This window comes from Heptranchias perlo, chromosome 23 (genome assembly GCF_035084215.1).
Source record: "Heptranchias perlo isolate sHepPer1 chromosome 23, sHepPer1.hap1, whole genome shotgun sequence".
In the NCBI taxonomy this organism is placed as follows: Eukaryota; Metazoa; Chordata; class Chondrichthyes; order Hexanchiformes; family Hexanchidae; genus Heptranchias; species Heptranchias perlo.
Window position 1 is genome coordinate 19,415,311 of NC_090347.1, and position 21,069 is coordinate 19,436,379.

General features: G+C 40.0%; 1 protein-coding gene across 1 annotated transcript in view; it reads left to right on the top strand.

Annotated features, from left to right (window-relative positions):
* The first annotated feature begins 402 nt into the window (after positions 1 to 402).
* The window catches only part of sdk2b (sidekick cell adhesion molecule 2b), a 712,889-nt gene continuing 692,222 nt past the window's right edge, over positions 403 to 21,069 (top strand). The window contains exon 1 of the mRNA XM_068004137.1: positions 403 to 672. Within this exon, the coding sequence (XP_067860238.1) occupies positions 540 to 672 (133 nt within the window). The 5' untranslated portion in view covers positions 403 to 539. The remainder of the gene's footprint in view (positions 673 to 21,069) is intronic.

Sequence of the window (21,069 nt, forward strand, 5' to 3'; positions counted from 1 at the left end):
TGGAGTTGTTCTTCAGCACAGTGATCCTTGGCTGTTAAAATGTAAACCATAAGCGTTAAAAACGAAAAAAAAAAGAAAGCAAAACGAGTTTGCTTTTTTTTTTGTTGGGAACCACTGAGAATTTCACTATCTTCCCAAAAGCAGCTCTCCTCACCAAAACACACGAATTAAAGAAAAGGGGAAGGGAGTTTGGGAACTGAGAGCCTTGCAGCAAAGAGTGGAGGCGACTGGAAGTTTGAAGAAGTTTGATGCCCGACTTAAACATTTTGCAGTGTTTTATTCTGGGAGAGTCCGAGGGTTGTGTTGAGTTCGGGAAGTTGCTCTCTCTTGGGGGGGGGGGGGGGGGGTGATTTATTTATTTTTTGCTTTTCGTGCCCCGTTTCTCGTTTCGCTCCCTCACGCTCGGGAGTGAGATCCCGTTACACTCGCGGCTTTTAGACTCTCTCCTGCCGAACCTACCTCCTCCGCTGGATTGTCGTATTTTTTTTTAAAAAAGAAACACAGTTTGAAAAGCAAGGAGAAAAAAAAAAGCGGCAGCAATGTGGAGAGGATCTACCCGGGGGAAGAAAAGGATTCTAAGCTGCAGTTTAACAATGTCGAGGAAGCCCGGGCTGGAGACTTGCGTCTTGGTGGCTTTTTTACTTCTGAACGGCGCTGCAACACGAGCACAAGGTAAGTGAGACCGAGATGGTGCATTTCAGAGCATCACTCAAAAGATGAGAGCGGTGTTGAATTTGGGAGCCTGGTTCCTTTAAGGGGAAATAATCCAAAGCTGTTTTTTTTTGGATGGAATATAGGAAAAAGACCCTGGTATCGGTGCTGGTATATGTTCAAACATCACAATTTAAGCGAGTATTTTCAGACATGACAATTTTCCAGAGAGAGGAAGGAGACTATGATTAGGGGGAAAAATGGTGAGAAGAAACAATAAATATTGGAACAACCATGAATAAAGAGCGAAATCCGTGCATAATTGTAAAAGTGGACGTGCGTGTTAGAACAGGAGAGCGTGTGAATGTGCAATAAAATAGAATGAACTAAGTGAGGGATTGAAAACATGCGGCAAACTTAAATAAGAGATTGGTATCTGTACTAAGAACACACCGTAGAAAGTAAGAGAAAAAAAAACTTGACAGCCAAGAATTGGAGGTACACCGAGAGAAAATGGAAATACGGGCGTGGGGAGGAAGAGTGACAAGCAGCAGCTGGAGAGAGTCAACGTGATAGTTGTAGATATGAAATGGGAAATCGAGTCCTTAACCCATCGAATTGTAGTTATAGGACTGAATGAACAGGGCAAATGGAAAGTGAGATGGAAAAGAATGAAAGTAACTCGATTGCAGTTAATTGTGGTTTAGTGTGTGTGGGGGTGACAGTTTCCCTTGCTTTCTGTATCGATCTTTCACGTCTTTTAAACATAATGACCGCTATTAAAACAGATCAATTAACTGTTGTGTGTGAGGATTAGTACAGGCAGAATGTGGCAGATTTTTATTTTGTCAGCAAATAATGGGCGCTTTTCTCTCTCTGCCTCTTGTGCTGTTTGAATTTGAAATGCATCACGTTTCTTTCGTGTGCTTTGATCTCGTTGTTTGAAGAAGTGCACTGCACTGCTTTGTAAGAATGTACCTAATTCATTCTTTACAGTTTATTGCTGTAATTTGACAATTTCCACCATCAACGGAACTGATCTCTCAGACTTCATTGGTTGGTTGATTGTTGTTTATAAAATTGATAATTGGCATTTTCGAAAATAGAATGCCACCTACAAAACAGAATGTCCCCGACGCAATGAGCAATCATGATTTTTGTTCTTTTTGACAACGGATGCGTTGCTATTGGTAACCACTTTGATTGCTAAAGGTTTGGACAGAAAGCCTGCATGTGCGGTTGTTTATGTATTGTTGGCTGCATCAATCTGTCTTGTCCTCTGATGCCAGTCAAGATGCGAATTGTTTATTTTGTTCAAATACGCCTTGAGGGCAATGGATTGATAATCAAAGTGTTTTGAACACGGAAACCAGCCATTCAATAAAAGCGATTACTGGTCAAAGTAACGACCTTCCCACACATGGAATTATAATCAGTCAAATTTGGAATTCCTTATATATTTAAACAACACTTGTCTTCCAGTTCGGGGTCTTTAAAGGAACAAAGTGCTGTGGAGGCTGGAGAATACACAATGATGTAGTTTGGGTGCTATGTCATAATTATGTCACTATCTTATTTTAAAAGAAGATTTCTACAATGTGCAATGAAAAGCTAAGATTAAAACCTGAAAACCACACTGCCACAGATATAATGTGCAGCAATGCAAACTTTTCCTTGTCAGCAAACGAGGTAGCTTTTAACATTTTTCCAGAGCATGCTGTACCAGAAACAGCACCTACTCAAAGACTCCACAATGTGGCAACAATGCTTCTTAAAATATAGAATGACAGATGGCCAAAAGTGTGTTGCTAGATTGTGATGCTAGATCTGCTACAAGAGCAGTACATAAAGAGGTCACATTGCACACATTATTTTAGTGGTTTTCACAAGGGGGTCTATGTGTTCAGGGGATGCATAAGGTCTTGACTGCCGGAGGTGTACAGGAGCAGAGTTGAGTGTCAGCAGAATGAATGAATAAGACAGTGAGAGAGAAAACGAGAGAGACCTGTGCCTCAAATGCATCAACTGAAACTGTACTGAGGAGGGAAAGTCCACCAGGTCCAGGAGAGAAGCTGAGATGTTTTTAAGGACTGTTTCAGATAGCTGTAGTCCCAGACAATATGGTCCAGGGACTACAGCATTGTGGTCATTGGTCTCTTGGGACAATTCCCTTGACGGACAGTCTTATTGCCTTCAACTTCAGGTGGCAGACTGCGATGAAATACATAAATGAAGTGGTCATACATTTGCTCTGAGGATTTTTGAAAGCTGCAACGGGAACTATTGGCCTTTTGGCAGCATTGTTATTGGCTATTTGTAAGTTCCACTTTAGCTTTCTTCAAGGAAATAATCCTGTTGAATTTACAATAAGTTACAGAAGCACAAAATGGAGGTGTTGTTTTTAATGAATTATAAAAACTGTTGTAGAAAAATAACAATGGGAAAAAAAGTCTTATTACTATAGTGCTTGATGTTGCCAATTGCAACCTTTGATCAGATTTAGCACAAGGGGTCTATGCGCATGGGTCAACGTATCCAGCAGGTACCCCATTCATCAGTTTAAAAAGTACTGAAGTACTACACGACTCAGCAGTTGTTCTGATATTTGTCGTAATGTGTGAGTCTTTTATATTTTGTGTTTATATTTTATGTCTGCTCTTCTGTTACTAGTCCACATGTCGTGCTCATTACTCTCCATGTGAGATTTACATCAATTGTGACAAAATTCCTGATCTCCCTGACAAATGACCATAGAAGGGGACTTTATTTGAAAGTAACCTACCATTTCACAAAGATTATTTGGATTGTGTATGCTTTATATCAATAGATTTAACTACTTACTACCATTCTAATGTCTGAGTGGGATGTCTAATTGTTGAATATAGTGTAGTCTGTATTTTATTCATTTGATCATAAATGTCTAATGTTTTGGGTGAATCTGCCAGAGAAGATGGTTTTCCTAATGAAGAACAAAACAAAACCAATAGGTTTTTATATGATCAGAGATAGTCTTGTGCAATGGACAATTGATATCAAGGGTAGAAGTTACAGAAAAACATCTGGCCATTAAATTTGTTAGCGTAAAGTTTTCAGAAAACGGTATGTCCGCTACATGGTATTTTTTACCTTTTATTATGAAAATTATATCCTTCTGGCCTGAATGTATCAGAATGTGGAAAATATATCACTAATTTTGCATCTTCAAGAATAGCATCACCATACTTTTGCCTCTGCTGCAGAACATGTTGTCACTTTTCTCCAATCCTCTACTGAAGGCACTGACTCATGTTAGGATCCAATGTCACACTCTCCCACCAGTAACTGAGTGAAGTGCCATTCTTTATGCTTGAGCACAGATATTGAGTTTAGACAGGCAGTTTGACAATCTTAACAACAATCGTATTCTCAGATGATGTCCACAAATGTGCATTTCCAGTGGGTTCCTCTGTAGAAATATCAGGCGCAGGAATCCTGGCTGATACTATTTCTCCCTCTCTCCAAACAAGACTAGTTGTAGTCCCTTTACTGCTGCTTGGCTGGGATCAGCTAGCTCAGCTGAGACGGTGTTGAATCAGTACCTTCCTATGGTATCTATGGTACTAGTCGCGCTGGGTGGTGTATTTATCAACTGCATTCAATGTTTATTGATTTGGCAGTGGTCTGAATAGCTTCAGACCAGCAAGAGAATGGCATTTTTGTTCCACAAACCAAAGGAACGAAAATAGTACCTTGTACATATTGCACTAAATGACAGGAATATAGGGCTGAATTATAGATGTGTGTTGGGGGTTGGAGGTCTTTCATTGCTTTTGATCTTGTATGTGCACATACAGAAAACCTACCTTGACTATCTGTTAATTTATACAGCCCACAAAACATCCTTTTTTTGAGGAGGGTGCTCTTTATCTTACATTTGGTAGGCAGTTTTCTGTACTTTTCCACATTTTAGCATCAATGTCTGTCTCAATTTTTCATCTCTGACCTTGCAATTACAAAGTGCCCGAGGACACGTACAGCTATGATGTGATGACAGCCACAATTTAGGAAAGAATGTAAGTCAAAATTAATGCCCTATGAGTGTTGTACAGTTCTGCTGTTAGAACATTGCAAAACCAATCAGAAAGCGGAGACAGAATCTGCAGCGCTTAGAACATGACTACATTTTCCATGTTTCTCTATTTGAAAATGTGTGGTTTAAAGGCAGTTTTTTTCTAAAAAAATAATATTCAGAGTAAAGAATGCATGAATTCATTGTGAGGTTGCAGTGCAGTTTACTACCCTTAGATCGTTCTAAAACCGAGAAGCAGTTTTTTTTTGTACTCTACTTTAAAATAGTGGAAGGTGAATTCCTGGTCACACTCATTTTTTCCTCAGCAAGTTTAGCTTTCTCTACCCAGAATTATATATCTGTAATTTTTTTGAATCTGAGATTACTGCTCTTCGTTTATCTTTTTTTTTGGGTCCACTGCTATCGTCCTCAGCTGTGAGGGGAAGCAGGCAGTTGACCTTCTCCCAGGTCTCTGCTAATGCTTTGAAACCAGCTGCTCGTAGGATTGCCAGTCCTCCTGGACTGTCCCGGCGTCTCCCAGCTTTAAAGATTAATCTCCCGGATACTTCTGCGAGAAATGCAACTGAAGAATTTCTCTGGCCAGACTGACAACAAACAACACAGCCATAATGTGCCCTAGATGCAGTGCGACCCTATAAAACCATGCATTGGACAGAGTGGTTTCTGGAGTGCAGAGGATTATGGATATTATAGCGGCCATTATTGACAGTCGAGCAATGACTGGGTGGGGTTGTTGGAGGCAGAAGGTCATATGATGAAACCTTTAGAATATGGTCCAACCAGAGTTGACACTCCTAGTTGCTTGCGGGTGGGGTGGAGGAGAGGGGATTGAGGAACAAGATTCATCTGGGAATGACCTTCCCGCCAGCTTCTTCCCCCTCCCCCACACACAACTGACTTTGACTTTATTTTAGATCTCTGCTCCTGGGGCATCACTAATAATAATCTTAGGTCCTACTATTCCATGTTGTAGTCTGTTGGAGCCACGATACTGCATAATCATACGCACTCAACATTAATTTGTATGTGTTTGTAGAATTCTCAGTGGAGGAGCTCCAAACCTTGACAATTACAGATACTAGTTTCAGAAAATGGAACTTAAGATGAAACTCATTTTATTACAGGTTACATAGAACAACTCCACTTTGAAAAAATATCTGGGTTCCAGAAAAGCTCTTGCAGAATTGTTGAACAAATTTAAGTCTAATTTCTGCTGCCAACAGAGGAGTGAACCTGCAAAGTTATTAACTCCAGTTGCTTGTCGTTTTTTTTAAAATTCAGGTCTGCGGATTGATTGGAGCAGTTAATTAGTACATGCAGGACTACAGCATTATTAATTTAATGATGAACTGTTTATATATGCCTGACTTATGTAAAGATCCCATGTATGGAGGTAAACTGCAATTTTTAAACTTGTCTTTGGGATGTGGATGCAACTGATGAGAGAATATTTATTGCCCATCCATAGTTGCCCTGAGGACATTAAGAGTCATCCATGCAGTGTGAAACTGGAGTCATGTGTAGGCCAGGTTGAGTAGGGGTGGCAACTCCCCTTCCCTGAAGGACATTAGTGAACCAGTTGAATTACAACAATCCAGCAGCTTTCATAGTAATTTTTCTGGTGCTAGCCCATAAATTACCAGATTTATTGAATTCAGTTTCACTACTTGCCAAGATGGGATTTAAATTAATGTCCTCTCAGTTGCAAGTCCAATACCATAACTACTAGGCTTGGGGGAGATTGTAAGATATAAAATGGTGAAAGAGTTTGAAAATTTTCTTCTGTAAATTAATCAAGCAATCTTTTAAAACATCTCTGTTGATTTGGGGGGAGGGGGGCTGTGGTAATATAGTATGCAGATTGGATCTGGTCACTCAAACCTCAATCTGTTAACTTCAGTCTGAGGCTTGTTCAGTGTGGCACCTGTACATTATCGTTCAATACAGAGCGCAAATGTAACCAGAACTATTGTTAATCAGTTCAATAATTGATAGAATCATAGAAATTTGCAGCACAGAAGGAGGCCATTCGGCCCATCGTGTCCGTGCCAGCCGAGAAAGAGCTATCCAGCTTAATCCCACTTTCCAGCACTTGGTCCGTAGCCCTGTAGGTTACGGCACTTTAAGTACACATCCAAGTACTTTTTAAATGAGTTGAGGGTTCTGCCTCTACCAACCTTTCAGGCAGTGAGTTCCAGACCCCCACCATCCTCTGGGTGAAAAAAATTCTCCTCAACTCCCCTCTAATCCTTCTACCAATCACTTTAAATCTATGCCCTCTGGTTATTGACCTCTCTACTATGGGAAATAGGTCCTTCCTATCCACTCTATCAAGGCCCCTCATGATTTCATACACCTCAATTAAATCTCTCCTCAGCCTCCTCTGTTCCAAAGAAAACAACTCCAGCCTATCCTATCTTTCTTCGTAGCTAAAATTCTCCAGTCCTGGCAACATCCTCGTAAATCTCCTCTGTACCCTCTCTAGTGCAATCACACCTTTCTTGTAATGTGGTGACCAGAACTGTACGCAGTACTCTAGCTGTGGCCTAACTAGTGTTTTATACAGTTCTAGCATAACCTTCCTGCTCTTATATTCTATGCCTCGGCAAATGAAGGAAAGTATCCATATGCCTCCTTAACTACCTTATCCACCTGTCCTGCTACCTTCAGGGATCCATGGACGTGCACGCCAAGGTCCCTCTTCCTCTATACTTCTCAGTATCCTCCCATTTATTGTGTATTCCCTTGCCTCGTTTGCCCTCCCCATGCATAACCTCATACTTCTCCGGATTCAACTTCAAAAGCAAATGCCTGACACAACACTCAATGGAGCCGATGTAAAAGGTAAAATTAACATTTGATGTCAGCTCTGTTTTGTGTAATCTTCCATTCTGCATTGTGTACGTCTGTAGTTAGCTCCACAATCTGCTTCCCTATAGTACCTATAGTGTATTCATTTTGTGTGATCTTGTTTATTTTGATGATGGACCTCTGGGGGAATATCTTGCTCTGTTTCAGAGCTATTAGTGTGCATGTTTTCCCCTAAGGCATGAAATGTTTCCAAAGAAAAAGCAAAAGTGGAAAATAAACATTAAAGCGACTGAGAACTATAGGTGACTAGGAGAGATTTTCAATAGATTGTGTTAGCAAACGTAATGGGAAGTAGGTAACGCATTTCAAGTCAGTTGACAATATATCTATGATTTAAAATAAACTCACAGCACAATAGAGGACATTCAGTTGTCGAGTGTTACTTGGCGAGAATGTTAGGGGTGTGGATGTGGGGTATTTTCCAAAACTACAAAAATAAAATAGCCACAGAATAGTACTGAGCAGTTGCTTACAAATAGAAATCTGGCAATGTAAATTTTAACATAAGATATTCATGATTGAAGAACAGTCTGTTTAGAGTTTGAAGGCCCAGTTGTTCCAAAGATTACACTATTTTTCAGCATTGACCAATTTTTGAGTTTCTGAATCCGCATTGTTGTAACTTAGAAACTGTAGCGTCCCCAGTACCAATAATTGGGGTGCTCCATTTGGTACACCCATCTCTTATTTCAGCACCCGCCTACCACCACCACCACAAATCATTTCTCTAGCAAGTGGAAGTACCTTTCCTTCAGACAATTCAAATTCTTATCCATTTCCAGATTTAATTATTGAAAAGGGAGGAACTCAGACAGCACGGTGGCACCAAGCGTCACTGCACGGATATTTTGTGCCACAGAGTAGAATGAGCATTGGTGTGATTCCCACTCTGCCCAGTTCCTGATCTTAGTCACACTGACAGTTTTGCTGCTGAGCAGAGATTGTGATATCACTCTGCATGGAGAGAAAAAATATCAGAAAATAGAGTTACAACTGGCCAGCTCCTGTTGTCTCCTCCTGGGTGGTCACGGGTGGCACTGGCACTATTCTGAGAACAGAAAGTGAGAGGCGAGAAGGAAAGGTGTGAAGGTGAGGAAAACCTGATAATGGGGGATAATTTAGGATGAAAAATTAAAATTAACTTTTTTTCTTTTGAAAAAGTGAATCCTGGAAAATTGAATATTTTTATAGCCAGTGTGTATGTCAAACAATCCCAAGTTAAGCGTAGCATATTTACATACAGTGCAGAGCTCCCTAGACACTGCAGCATTGTACTTCAACTTGAATCTCACAAGAACTTCCCCCTATCCTTGCATTCTCATTGAGTGAGATTGCCCAGTTGGTGCTGACCGAAAAGCAAGTCTTATGCTGTGATCTGGTGTCCACTGGCATCTGGGTCAAGACTGAGCACATTTTGTCCTCTATGACTGGAAGGATGCTATCTTAATTCCATCAGCCTGAGTTAAACTCAGGCCCCAGGAAGGATAGGTACTGTCTTAATGTTGTGATCCAGCAAAACTCCATCACAGTGTTGTATGACAATGTTGCTATTGCCGTCAGCTTAGGGTATTGCAAGATTTTACCATAATTTCTGACCCAATTATTTAATTTTCTGCTTAAAACATTAATTCAGCCACTTCAGCTGGATGTGCACAATTACAAGAGTAAGTTCATTGATAAAAATAAGCAACAGGAAACAGTCATTTATTTACAAAGTATATTAAAAATTTAATGTCTCTACAGAGCAGATATCTGGTGTGGTATTCTGATGCATTTGATCTGTTGCACACTGAGGTGTGGGAGTGCTCTGGATACAAGAAAAAACAATCTTATTTTTGGCTGTAAGGCATAATTAGAACTAGATAATCACATAGCTTATTGCAACTTGCTGTGGAATTAAAGATAATAAAATGCTATGCAATAATTACTCATGATTAAATATTAAAACTGATGTTTCTTTCGTTTGAACTACTTAGACAGTATTTTCCAGAGTTTTTCTCTTTATCTCTTCCGTTTCTAATTTTGCTGTCTCCATGGGATTTTCCTCTGGTTGGAAGGAAGGGTGGTAGATTTACTGCAGAGTACGTTCGTTAAATGGGCACTATTTTACTTAGTTGTTCTGTAATGAGACACTTCCAAACTACCTGTCTCTTCTTTGAAGAAAAATGTTCTTATTTTGTCTTTAAATGAAGTATTTCAACTTTTCACAATGGAGGTTAATTTTTGGAACACATGGTTTGTCATCTTGCAGTGTTGACTTCAGCTTTTTGTCCGCAAGTCTTCGTTGGCAAGAATCCTAAGATGAAGAGTAGATGTCAGCATTGTGAATGTGTGTGTAAGAAGCATGTTGCTGAAACTGACCGTCATAATGAACAGTTAAATATCTTCATAACGGCTCATAATAATTGCATTTTACTTTAAAAGATTGTTGTATTTAACACTGTCAGCTGAAGTTAAAACTATGGACTGAAAAATATCACTTAAATTTCTGCAGCTATACAAGTTGCAATCGAACTTAGTTTTCTTTCACCAAAAATTTTGCATCAATATTACTGCTTAAATACGCAGTATAGAGATATTTGGTTGATGTGTTTTGCCTTTTGCATAGCTTCTCATTTGATGAGCAGGAAGTATAGGTTGTGTTTAGTAGGTGAACCATCTTTTTATCCTTTCAGTCCTCTATCTGGAGTTTCATCAGCAAGAAAATACACCATAGTTTTCAGATGATTCAAGTTTCAGTATGGTTCAACACATATCTGTACAATGATGCAGAACTCTTGTGCCAAGATCAAGGCGGTTGACAATTATGGCACTCTGCTCTGGTTAAGGCTGATAACTTTATATCACGATAAAGTACTTTGCTGTTAAATTCCCTGGCACTTATGATGAGGCTTCCAGCTTTTTCACTAAACTGTAAATATAATGTTATACCTCAGTACTAAATTACTACAAGCAGAGAGCAGTTTAAGTTGTGCAACTGTGACTAAAATGTGACATTCAACAACATAATGAAATGCATATACAGCAAATTTATATTGCTTGCATAGACCATGCATTACATTTGTTATAAGTTGAATTGGTTGTCATATTAACTGTTAAAAACATTAGGCAAGAAATATCTTTAAATGAAGGCAGCTGTAGAAATTTTCTTTATTTGATTAATTGCTTGTGTTTAATTTTATATTGTGAAAATCTTTTGTTTCTATGAGCCAACCCATTCTATTGGATTTTGATTATTTTTTTAAAGGCTAGCTGTTGTATTATGTGTTTCACATAATTGAGTCACAGGCTGTGCAAAGATTTTGTTGCCATGGCATTTCAGTGGATTAAAAATTCTCATCAGAGACTTGCCAGTCCAGTTTAAAAATGTTTTTTTTAAATCAATGTGACTATCAAAACTCATAAGTCTGGTGGGCAAATATTTATCAAGTTATGGGGTCTTACTTTAGGATTCATTAAGCTTGCAGAATTTACAGGTTGCCAGCACAGAATTATGCAAGGAGGATGTTTCCCCTGCCTGGGGAGTCTAGAACCAGGATTCACAGTCTCAGTATAAGGGTAGGCCATTTAGGACTGAGATGAGGAGAAATTTCTTCACTGAGGATGGTGAATCTTTGGAATTCTCTACCCCAGAGGGCTGTGGAGGCTCAGTCATTCAAAACAGAGATCGATAGATTTCTAGATATTAAAGGCATCAAGGGATATGGGGATGGTGCAGGAAAATGGCATTGAGGTAGAAGATCAGCCATGCTCTTGTTGAATGGCGGAGCAGGCTCGAGGGGCCAGATGGCTTACTCCTGCTTCTATTTCCTATGTTCTTATGCAATATCTTTGTACCACACTCCCTGGGCTGGTCTCCTCACTTGTTCTTTTAAAGACTGGGAACCTCAAGTACAGCATCGTGGATAGTCAGGATGTTACCAGTGCTTTATAAAATGGGTGATTTTTTTTTATTCCACCCCCTCCTTTGAAAATTGAGGATAGAATGAAAAAAGTATAGGATGCCATTACAAAAGCATTTCCTGTCAATATCTTACCCAACAGAAGACCTTAGAATTAAATTCTGTGCATGTCATGTTGCGGGATTTCCAAACTGGGGAGTGGATTTTTTTTTTAGAATTTTACTATGGAGCGCAGGGTGTAGTCTAACAGAGCAAAGCTCTTTTTACTATGCCTTAGTCCCTGACTGCACCAATGTCGATTTCTTAACCTGACCTGCCCTGCCCTCATTTACCATACCAGAAATCCTTGTGGCATTGTGAGTCAAATTAGCCAATAAGTTATTGGCAATTTTTTAATATGAACCCATAACCACAAACGCTGGCTTGAAACTGCCCAAAATTATTTTACATAGAACCTTTATAATCAGCAGACTGAGTGGCCCTTTGTCCTGAAACAAAAAACAGAAAATGCTAGAAACACTCAACATGTGTGGAGCAGCATCTGTGGAGTGAATGGAGGAATTAACATTGTGGGTGTGGACCCTTTGTCAAAACTGGAGGATATTACAGAAAAACAACATTTAAAAAGGAGCAGAACACAGGGAAGGTGGAGGGAAAACATATGGGGCCAAATCTTGTTTGAAAAATAACAGTATGTTAACGATGCAATCTGTTATTAATGCATAAATCATCCAGCAAGTTCAGGGGATTAAGAGATACACTGCGAGTTGCGAATCTCCAGAAGTTGCTGGTCGATTTATGCGCTCTACCGTTTGCATCGCACAAATGGCATCGTGCCCTTAGCCTCCCTGTTATTTTTAAGAACTAGCCGGATTCGCACATTAATTGCACATTAAACTTGCTGCAGAAAGTTAGGGCTGGTAATTAAGAGTGTAACAATGAAATTCCTTATCCCAGAGGGCTGTGGATGCTCAGTCATTGAATATATTCAAGATTGAGATCGATAGATTTTTGGACACTAAGGGAATCAAGGGATACGGAGATAGGGCAGGAAAGTGGAGTAGAGGTAGAAGATCAGCCATGAACTTATTGAATGGTGGTGCAGGCTTGAGGGGCCGTATGGCCTACTCTTATTTCTTATGTTCTTACTCTTTTAACGACATAATAATTGTAAATGCAATGCCAATCAACCTCACTGAAAGGGAACAATTTAAACTGTTGAATCTTATACCTGCATGTAGTAAATTCTTCTTAGAGATTTAAATCAGTTTAAATTTTTTTTCTTACTTTTCCTTTCTGTCTTTTTTTCTCTCAATCCAATCTTTCTTTCCCTCCCTTTATTTCTCTTTCTGTACCTGATTTGACTCTAATTCATCCACCTTCTCAGTTGTTCCTCTGTTTCTTTCTCAATCCTTAAAGCTCATTGGTTGAGGAGATACACTGTTGGTTCTACTGTTCACTGAGGTCCCAGATGCTCCGTTGCCCTCGCCACCCCATTATCAGCTCGCACTTCCAGCAAGTTACGGCACGACGTTTTTGAGCACAGGTGATGGGGTGAATGGGATTTGATGCGAGTTAGGGTACGGGCAGCAGAATTTTGGATGAGCTTACCGAGTGTACAAGGTGGGAGGTCGCCCAGAAGAGCATTGGAATAGTCGAGTCCGGAGGTAACAAAGGCATGGATGAGGATTTCAGTAGCAGATGACTTGAGGTGGGGCAGAGACGGGCAATGTAATGGAGGTCGAGGAAGGTGGTCTTGGCTTCGGTCTTCCCAATATTTCTTTGGAGGAAATTTCTGCTCATCCAATACTAGATGTCGAACAAGCAGCGTGACAAATCGGAGGCATTGGATGGGCCGGGAGAGGTGATGGTGAGGTGGAGCTGGATGTTGACAGCGTGTATGTGGAACCTGACGTTATTTTCGGATGATGTCACCGAGGGGCAGCATGTAGATGAAAAAGAGGAGGGGGCCAAGGATAGATCTTTGCGGGACTCCAGAGGTAACAGTATGGGAGCAGGAGGAGAAGCCATTTCAGGAGATTCTCTGGCTACGACTGGATAGATAGGAATGGAATCAGGCGATGGCAGACCCACCCTGATGGACAACGGAGGAAAGGCATTGGAGGAGGATGGTGTGGTCAACCGTAACAAAGGCTGAAGACGTGGAGTTAGACTGAACATGCAGTGGATCAAGAGCCTGTCATAACTTAAGCTGCTGGTATATTAAATAATCAATAGCCTTTATTTTATGGAGGAAAAACAGCCCACAAAAATGTCATTTGCAGCCATGGTAAATTTAGAGATTAATGAAGTGGGATTTGAACTCTGAAGAGTTTTATTTTCTAGCGGGCCTGGAGTTTGCGCTCTCCTGCTTCTCCGCCCCCCCATCCCCACCTTTGAAATTCTGATTTTTGACTTTTATTTAATGTGTTTTCCAGCGTTTTGACACCTACTGTAATTCTACCTTTTAAGCCAAAAATAATTTTTTTGGAGGGGGTAAGAATTTTTAAGTATGAAAATGAAAGTAGGTTGTCAGTATTTCATTACAAGTTTAAATGGACCACAATTTTTCATTGGGATTCTAACCCCAGACATATATACATTTGTGAACCTTTTATGCCTCTTACAACAGGCATCCGCGATGCCCCAACTCCAGAATATTTTAAGAACAAAAAGCACAATACTGCAGATGTTGGAAATCTGAAACAAAAAGCAGAAATGCTGGAAAAAGGCAGCGTTTGTGGAGAGAACAAACAAGTTAAAATTTTGATTACGTGAACTCTTCGTCAGTTCTGACAAAGAGTTTGCACACTTGAAACACTAACTTGTTTATTCCCGATGTGGAGATGCCGGTGATGGACTGGGGTGGACAAATGTAAGGACTTGCACAACACCAGGTTATAGTCCAGCAGCTTTATTTGAAAGCTGCTGGACTGTAACCTGATGTTGTGCAAGTCCTTACATTTGTTTATTCTCTCTACAGATGCTGCCTGACCTGTGTTTGTGTTTCCAACATTTTCTGTGTTTGTTCCAGTATACTTTACATTGATAAGAAAATACCAGCTCACTGACATCTGTCCCAGTCCTGGGTCTCATGGCAGCCCAGAGGCGGCAAGGGATTATCTGGATTAAGGACATACTGATTTAATTTAAATTTTAAATAGCTTCAGGAAGGATAAGAGTGGGTCAATAACATCAAAACAAAGCCTTTGAACTCCATAAGGATGGTGTGGATTTTCTCCAAATTACTGTAAGGCAAGGTTACAGACCATAACCGAATACTACACTCATTAAAAATAGGCCAATGGTTCACATCACCCATCACAGTAGTACACTAGTAAATTTCTAAATATAGGAATTGCCATGTAATTTTTCAAATTATGTAAAACTCATCACGATTCCAACTCTACTGTTTTATTTCCAAACCATTGTAATTCGACAATTGGAAATTCTAAAATAAAACCAGTTAATGCATTCATACCAGGAAACATCTTCCTATTCTCAAAAAAGCGGCTGCAAACAGACTTGAAGAAAATAAACCTTCACATGAGACAACAGCTAGACATGCCCCAGAAAGTTCCCTTACAAAATATAAAAAGTTTATAAAGCATGCATTTATTATGTTATTTTCCATATGTAACATTTCTAAATAAACTTATAACTGCAACTCTCAGAAGCCAGCAGCTCATTTTAAAACTTTTCTGCCTCAAACATGTGTTTTTTTCATATTTGTTCATGGGATGTGGGTGATGCTAGTAAGGTAGCTTTTATTGCCCATCTCTAGTTATCCTGAGATGGTGGTGGGGGTGGGCCTTCTTGAACTGTGGCAGTCCTTTTGATAATGGTGTTAGGTAGGGAATTCCACAATAATGATCCAGTGACGATGAAGGTATGTGCAAGTCAGAATGATGTGTGACTTGGAAGGGAACGTGGCGCTGGTGGTGTTTCCACCAGACTGCTGCTCTATTATTTTCTGTGGTAAAGGTTGCAGAGGAGGAGGTGCTGTTGAAGTAACCTTGGTGAGTTGCTATAGTGCATCCTGTAGATTGTACATACTGCAGGCATGGTGCTTCGGTGATGGCTGGGGTGGGTATTGAGCCTGGTAACAGAGCATCAGTTAAGGAAACTGCTCTGTCCTAGATGGTGTGGAGCTTTTTGAGTGTTTTTGCAACTGCATTCATCCAGATGAGTGATGAGAATACCTGACTTGAGCCTCTCAGATGGTGAATAGATTTTGAGGGCTGAGGTGAGCCACTCAACACAGAGTATCCAGCCTTTGCCCAGCTCTTGTTGCCATAGTGTTGCTACGACTGGTCCAGTTAAGCATTTGGTCAATGGTGATCCCTAAAATGTTGATGTTGGGGGACTTGGCAATAGTTGGTGTGTATATTGCTATCAGCAGTGGGAGAGAATAACATCTGGTTCTAACAGCCTCAGGTTCCACTCTCCAACCAATCTGGTTTTGCTAGGCTTCAAATATTTTTAAAGTTTTGAGACATGATAAACATTGGTCACATCTGAATGATAATGTGATGTACAATTTTCTAAGCTCTGATCCCCATTAACAGAGCATAATTAATTGTGTTTGGATTTGAATACCTATGAAACATGTTCAGAATATATAAAATTCTTAGATTGGCTTAGGAATTGAATTAGCACTGCTGTGTTAGACCAAAATACGTACATGTAATAGCAAGCCAGTCAGCCTGTAGGTGTGACTGGTCCAATGAACCAATAAAAGACATTCCCACAACAGTATGAATTCCCTGGATAGTGCTTTGAGGAAGTTTCTTGTGCACCTTTTTTATAAACTGCCTCCAATAAACATCTGATATATTCTGATATATAACACTTTCTTTTATGTTGGCACAGCAGTAATTTTTGTTAGCTACTGTTGTTGTTTGATAATTCTGCAGCCTCAATTTTGAGCCCTGGTAACTTCCAAGTGGCATACATTATTTGAACACCAGCCAATATATCATGTCCTTGTATTATGACAGCTTTTCTTAATTACTGCTTTGTTCGGTTTGGTGAAATTTTCATTCAATTGATACAGATTACAAGTGGCAGCTGAGGCCAGAGGGCGATTTATCTGTACCCGTTAGTGATCTGTGAAAATATGGGTAATTAGTGAAAATTCTGAAAATTAAAGACCTGAAGCTAGTTTAGCTGGTCTCAATCTGCAGTAAATTTCAACTATCAAAGAATTTAAGCGAGATGGCATAAGTTTGTATTTTTAAAAGGGAGAAGTTTAACTTAATGGTCATCAATCATTTCCCAGTGGATAAGAGTGTGCATGACAAAACTTTGCTTTAAGTTAATTTTGAAGCATGCTGGAAATATTTTATTCAATAAACTGCTTAAATGGTTCTCCAGTGCTGTCTTTGAATTTATAAGTAACTGTGATATGTTGGCAACACACATAGAAGTGCACAGAAAACTGTGGAAAAAATTGTCGATAATATTGTCTATCAAATCCTTAGATACAGGGGTGGTGCCAGAGGACTGGGGAATTGCAAATGTTACACTGTTGTTCAAAAAAGGGAGTCAGGATAAACCCAACAACCACAGGCTGGTCAGTTTGACCTCAGTGATGGGGAAACTTTTAGAAACGATAATTCGCGACAAAATTAACAGTCCCTTGGACAAGTGTGGATTGATAAAGGAAAGCCAGCACAGATTTGTTAAAGGCAAATCGTATTTAACCAACTTGATTGAGTTTTTTTGATGCGGTTTCAGAGAGGGTCGATGAGGGCAATACGGTTGATGTGTATATGGACTTCCAAAAGGCGTTTGATAAAGTGCCGCCTAATAGGCTTGTCATCAAATTTGAAGCCCATGGAATAAAAGGGGCAGTGGCAGCATGGATACAAATTTGGCTGAGTAATAGGAAACAGAGAGTAGTGGTGAACGATTGTTTTACAGACTGGAAGGAGGTATACAGTGGTGCTGCCCAGGGGTCGGTACTAGGACCATTGCTTTTCTTGATATATATTAATGACTCTGACTTGGGTGTACAGGGGCACAATTTCAAAATTTGCAGATGGCACAAAACTTGGAAGGGTAGTGAACAGTGAGGAGGATAGTGATAGATTTCAAGAGGACATAGACAGGCTGGTGGAATAGGCGGACACATGGCAGATGAAACTTAACGCAGAAAGGTGTGATGTGATACATTTCGGTAGGAAGAATGAGGAGAGGCAATATAAAGTAAAGGGTACAATTCTAAAAGGGGCGCAGGAACAGAGAGATCTGGGGTATATGTGCACAAATCGTTGAAGGTGGCAGGGCAGGTTGAGAAAGCGGTGAAGAAAGCTTTATAAATAGAGGCACAGAATACAAAAGCAAGGAAGTTATGATGAACCTTTATGAAACACTGGTTTGGCCACCACAGGAGTATTGTGCCCAGTTCTGGGCACCGCAATTTAGGAAGGATGTGAAGGCCATAGAGAGGGTACAGAAGAGATTTACTAGAACGATTCCAGGGATGAGGGACTTCAGTTACATGCATAGACTGGAGAAGCTAGGGTTGTTTTCCTTAGAGAAGGTTGAGAGGAGATTTTCAAAATCATCAAGGGTCTGGACAGATTAGATAGAGAGAAACTGTTTCCATTGGCGGAAGGGTCAAGAACCAGAGGGCATAGATTTAAGGTGATTGGCAAAAGAACCAAAGGCGACATGGGAAACTTTTTTACACAGGTTGTGATCTGGAATGCACTGCCTGAGCAGTTGGTGGAGGCAGATTCAATCGTGGCTTTCAAAAGCGAATTGGATAAGTACTTGAAGAGAAAAAAATTTACAGGGCTACGGGGATAGGGCGGGGCTGTGGGACTAGCTGGATTGCTCTTGCAGAGAGCCGGCATGGATTTGATGGGCCGAATGGCCTCCTTCTGTGCTGTAACCATTCTATGATTCTATAATTGATCAACTCCTAGCTGCATACTACAATCTCTTCCTGCTTCCTTCATCCAACTGTGTTGAAATCAAGACTTATTGAAGTCTCTCCGACTCATTTTTCTCCAGGACCTCAAAACTGTTGAACTCCTTGCCTGCCTCAATCTTTACTTTCTCCAACAATCTTTAGGCTTTTAACACACAAGCTTAGTGTAAATTAATCACAACCACTCCATTTACTTATCTTCTCTTTTACTCCTTGGAGGTGTTTTTACCCTTCAACTTAATTCTTCAAAAAAGTCTTTTGGATAAATTAAAAAATCATTAAGTTAAAATAAGAGTTTTTATTTTAAATAATTGGAGCTCAGAGCTTTTCCACAAAGAGGGCTTTTTAACACTGCTGCCCTATGGACTCGAGACATGAAAACAATAATAATTCTCTGATTAAAAACATTAATAAATCTACCTTTTTAACAGCAATTTTAATAGATTTCCATATTCAGGAATATATTCAGTCAAGTTCTAAATGTCAGATTGATTACGACAGCCAGAGCATTGTCCATGATATGCGACATCAAAACCAGTCTGTCCAGACTCTGGTAAAATAATTGAGCAACATATGAAAGGGCTGCACAAAGATAAGATATTGTTCATCCTTGTTCACACTGATTCATTAATATAACAAGCCATAATATAAAATGTGCTGCATAGTGCATAGATCAGAGAAGTACTGGCTGGATAAACCATCAAATATTGCAGTATCATCCTCTGATCAATCAAGCTGAATATTACAATGCATAGTAATACTTGATTCTGTTTCATACCAGCTAAAACCTCCAACTATGTCTTCAGCATACTTAGTGCATGGTCACAAATATGTTGAACTGTATTCTTTCCTTTTCAATTATTGCTGATGAAGTACTTTGTGCAAGGGTATGGTAGTGCGGTAGTTGTGTTACTGGACTAGTAACCCAGAGGCCTGGACTAATAATCCACAGAACATGAGTTGAAATCCCACAGTGGCAGTTTGAGAAATTGGATTCAGTTTTTCAAAAAACTGAAATAAAAAGCTACTATCAGTTCTAAATAAAAAGTGCCTATGAAGCTCTCTGCCTTAAAAACTCAGCTGGTTCACTAATCTCCTTACCCGGTCGGGCCAATATATGACCCCACTCCCTTAATTACCCTCTAAAGTGGCAGAGTAAGCCACTCAGGTACATCAAATAACTACAAAGAATAACAAGACTTCTGCAGTTCAAGAAGGTGGCCCACCACCATCTTCTCAGGGCAAAGGGATGGACAATAAATGCTGGCCTTGTCAGCGACGCCCACAACCCGAGATGAATTTATTTTTTTAAAAAGCGATCGACTTTATCTCTTTTTCTACTTGCATCATCAAACACCCCTGAGTCAGGTGTAGCATGGTCACATGCATACTAAAGCGCTCTCTTTTCTGACTCAACAATGTGCCTTGGTGTAACTTTGCAGCACATACTGCAGCAGTCCGCTTGATCGTCAGCTCATCCACTCCTTCCACCATCGGTGCACTGTGACTGCAGTGTATACTATCTATAGGAAGCACAGTAGCAACTCGCCAAAGCTTCCTCAACAGCACCTCCCAAACCCACAACCTCTACCATCTAGAAGGACAAGCACAATATAAATGCAAGTTCTTTCTCAGGGCCCTATGTGCAATAAATTTATGCAGTATTAACCAAATTTGTAGTCCACAACTCTCAAATGCGCACAATTGGCACAAATTTACATCTCACTCTCAAGCCCTAAAGGGTATCTGGTGTAGAAATATGGAAAAATTAACATTTTAAAAAATTAATTCTTGGGATATGGGTATCGCTCGCAAGGACAGCATTTATTGCCATTCCTAGTTGCCCCTTGAGAAGGTGGTGGGCCATTGTGAACCGCTGCAGTCCGTGTGGTGAAGGAACTCCCATAATGCTATTAGGTAGGGAATTCCAGGATTTTGACCCAGCATCGATGAAGTAACGGGGCGATATATGTTCAAGTTGGGATGGTGTGTGACTTGGAGGGGAACGTCGCGACGATGGTGTTCCCATGCACCTGCTGCCCATGTACTTCTGGGTGGTGGAGGTCACGGGTTTGGGAGGTGTTGCCGAGGAAGCCTTGGCGAATTGCTGCAGTCCAACTTGTAGATAGTAAACACTGCAGCCACAGTGTAGTTTACCTCTACCAATCAGGAGAAAACGTTTTCTGGAATAAATATCGATTCTACATGCAAGTAGTGAGCCTCATTGCTGTCTTGAGGACTTTTGAGACTTTGCACAATGGGACATTTTGAACTCTTCACACAAATAGCATTTCCACACTGTTGTTAAAATGCTTGCTGGCACTTAATAAGGTAAAATGTATTATAAGATCCTACGTAAATAATTCAATAACATAATGTGAGTTAACCATTGTTTTGGTGATTTGCATGTTACATTACCTCTGGTTATAAGAGAGATATTGGGCACACAACAGTAAAAGCAATGCTACGTAGTGCTGTACCTTAGTTTACTGCAAGATGAGATTGCAACTGCTTTTCCTTTACACTACATATATCTATTTCATGTTGGTTGCAGTAACTTTGCCATGATTTGTCATGGTGTTAATGAAAATATGAAAATCACATTTCAATTAAAATGTGAATCCCCAAAAAGGATT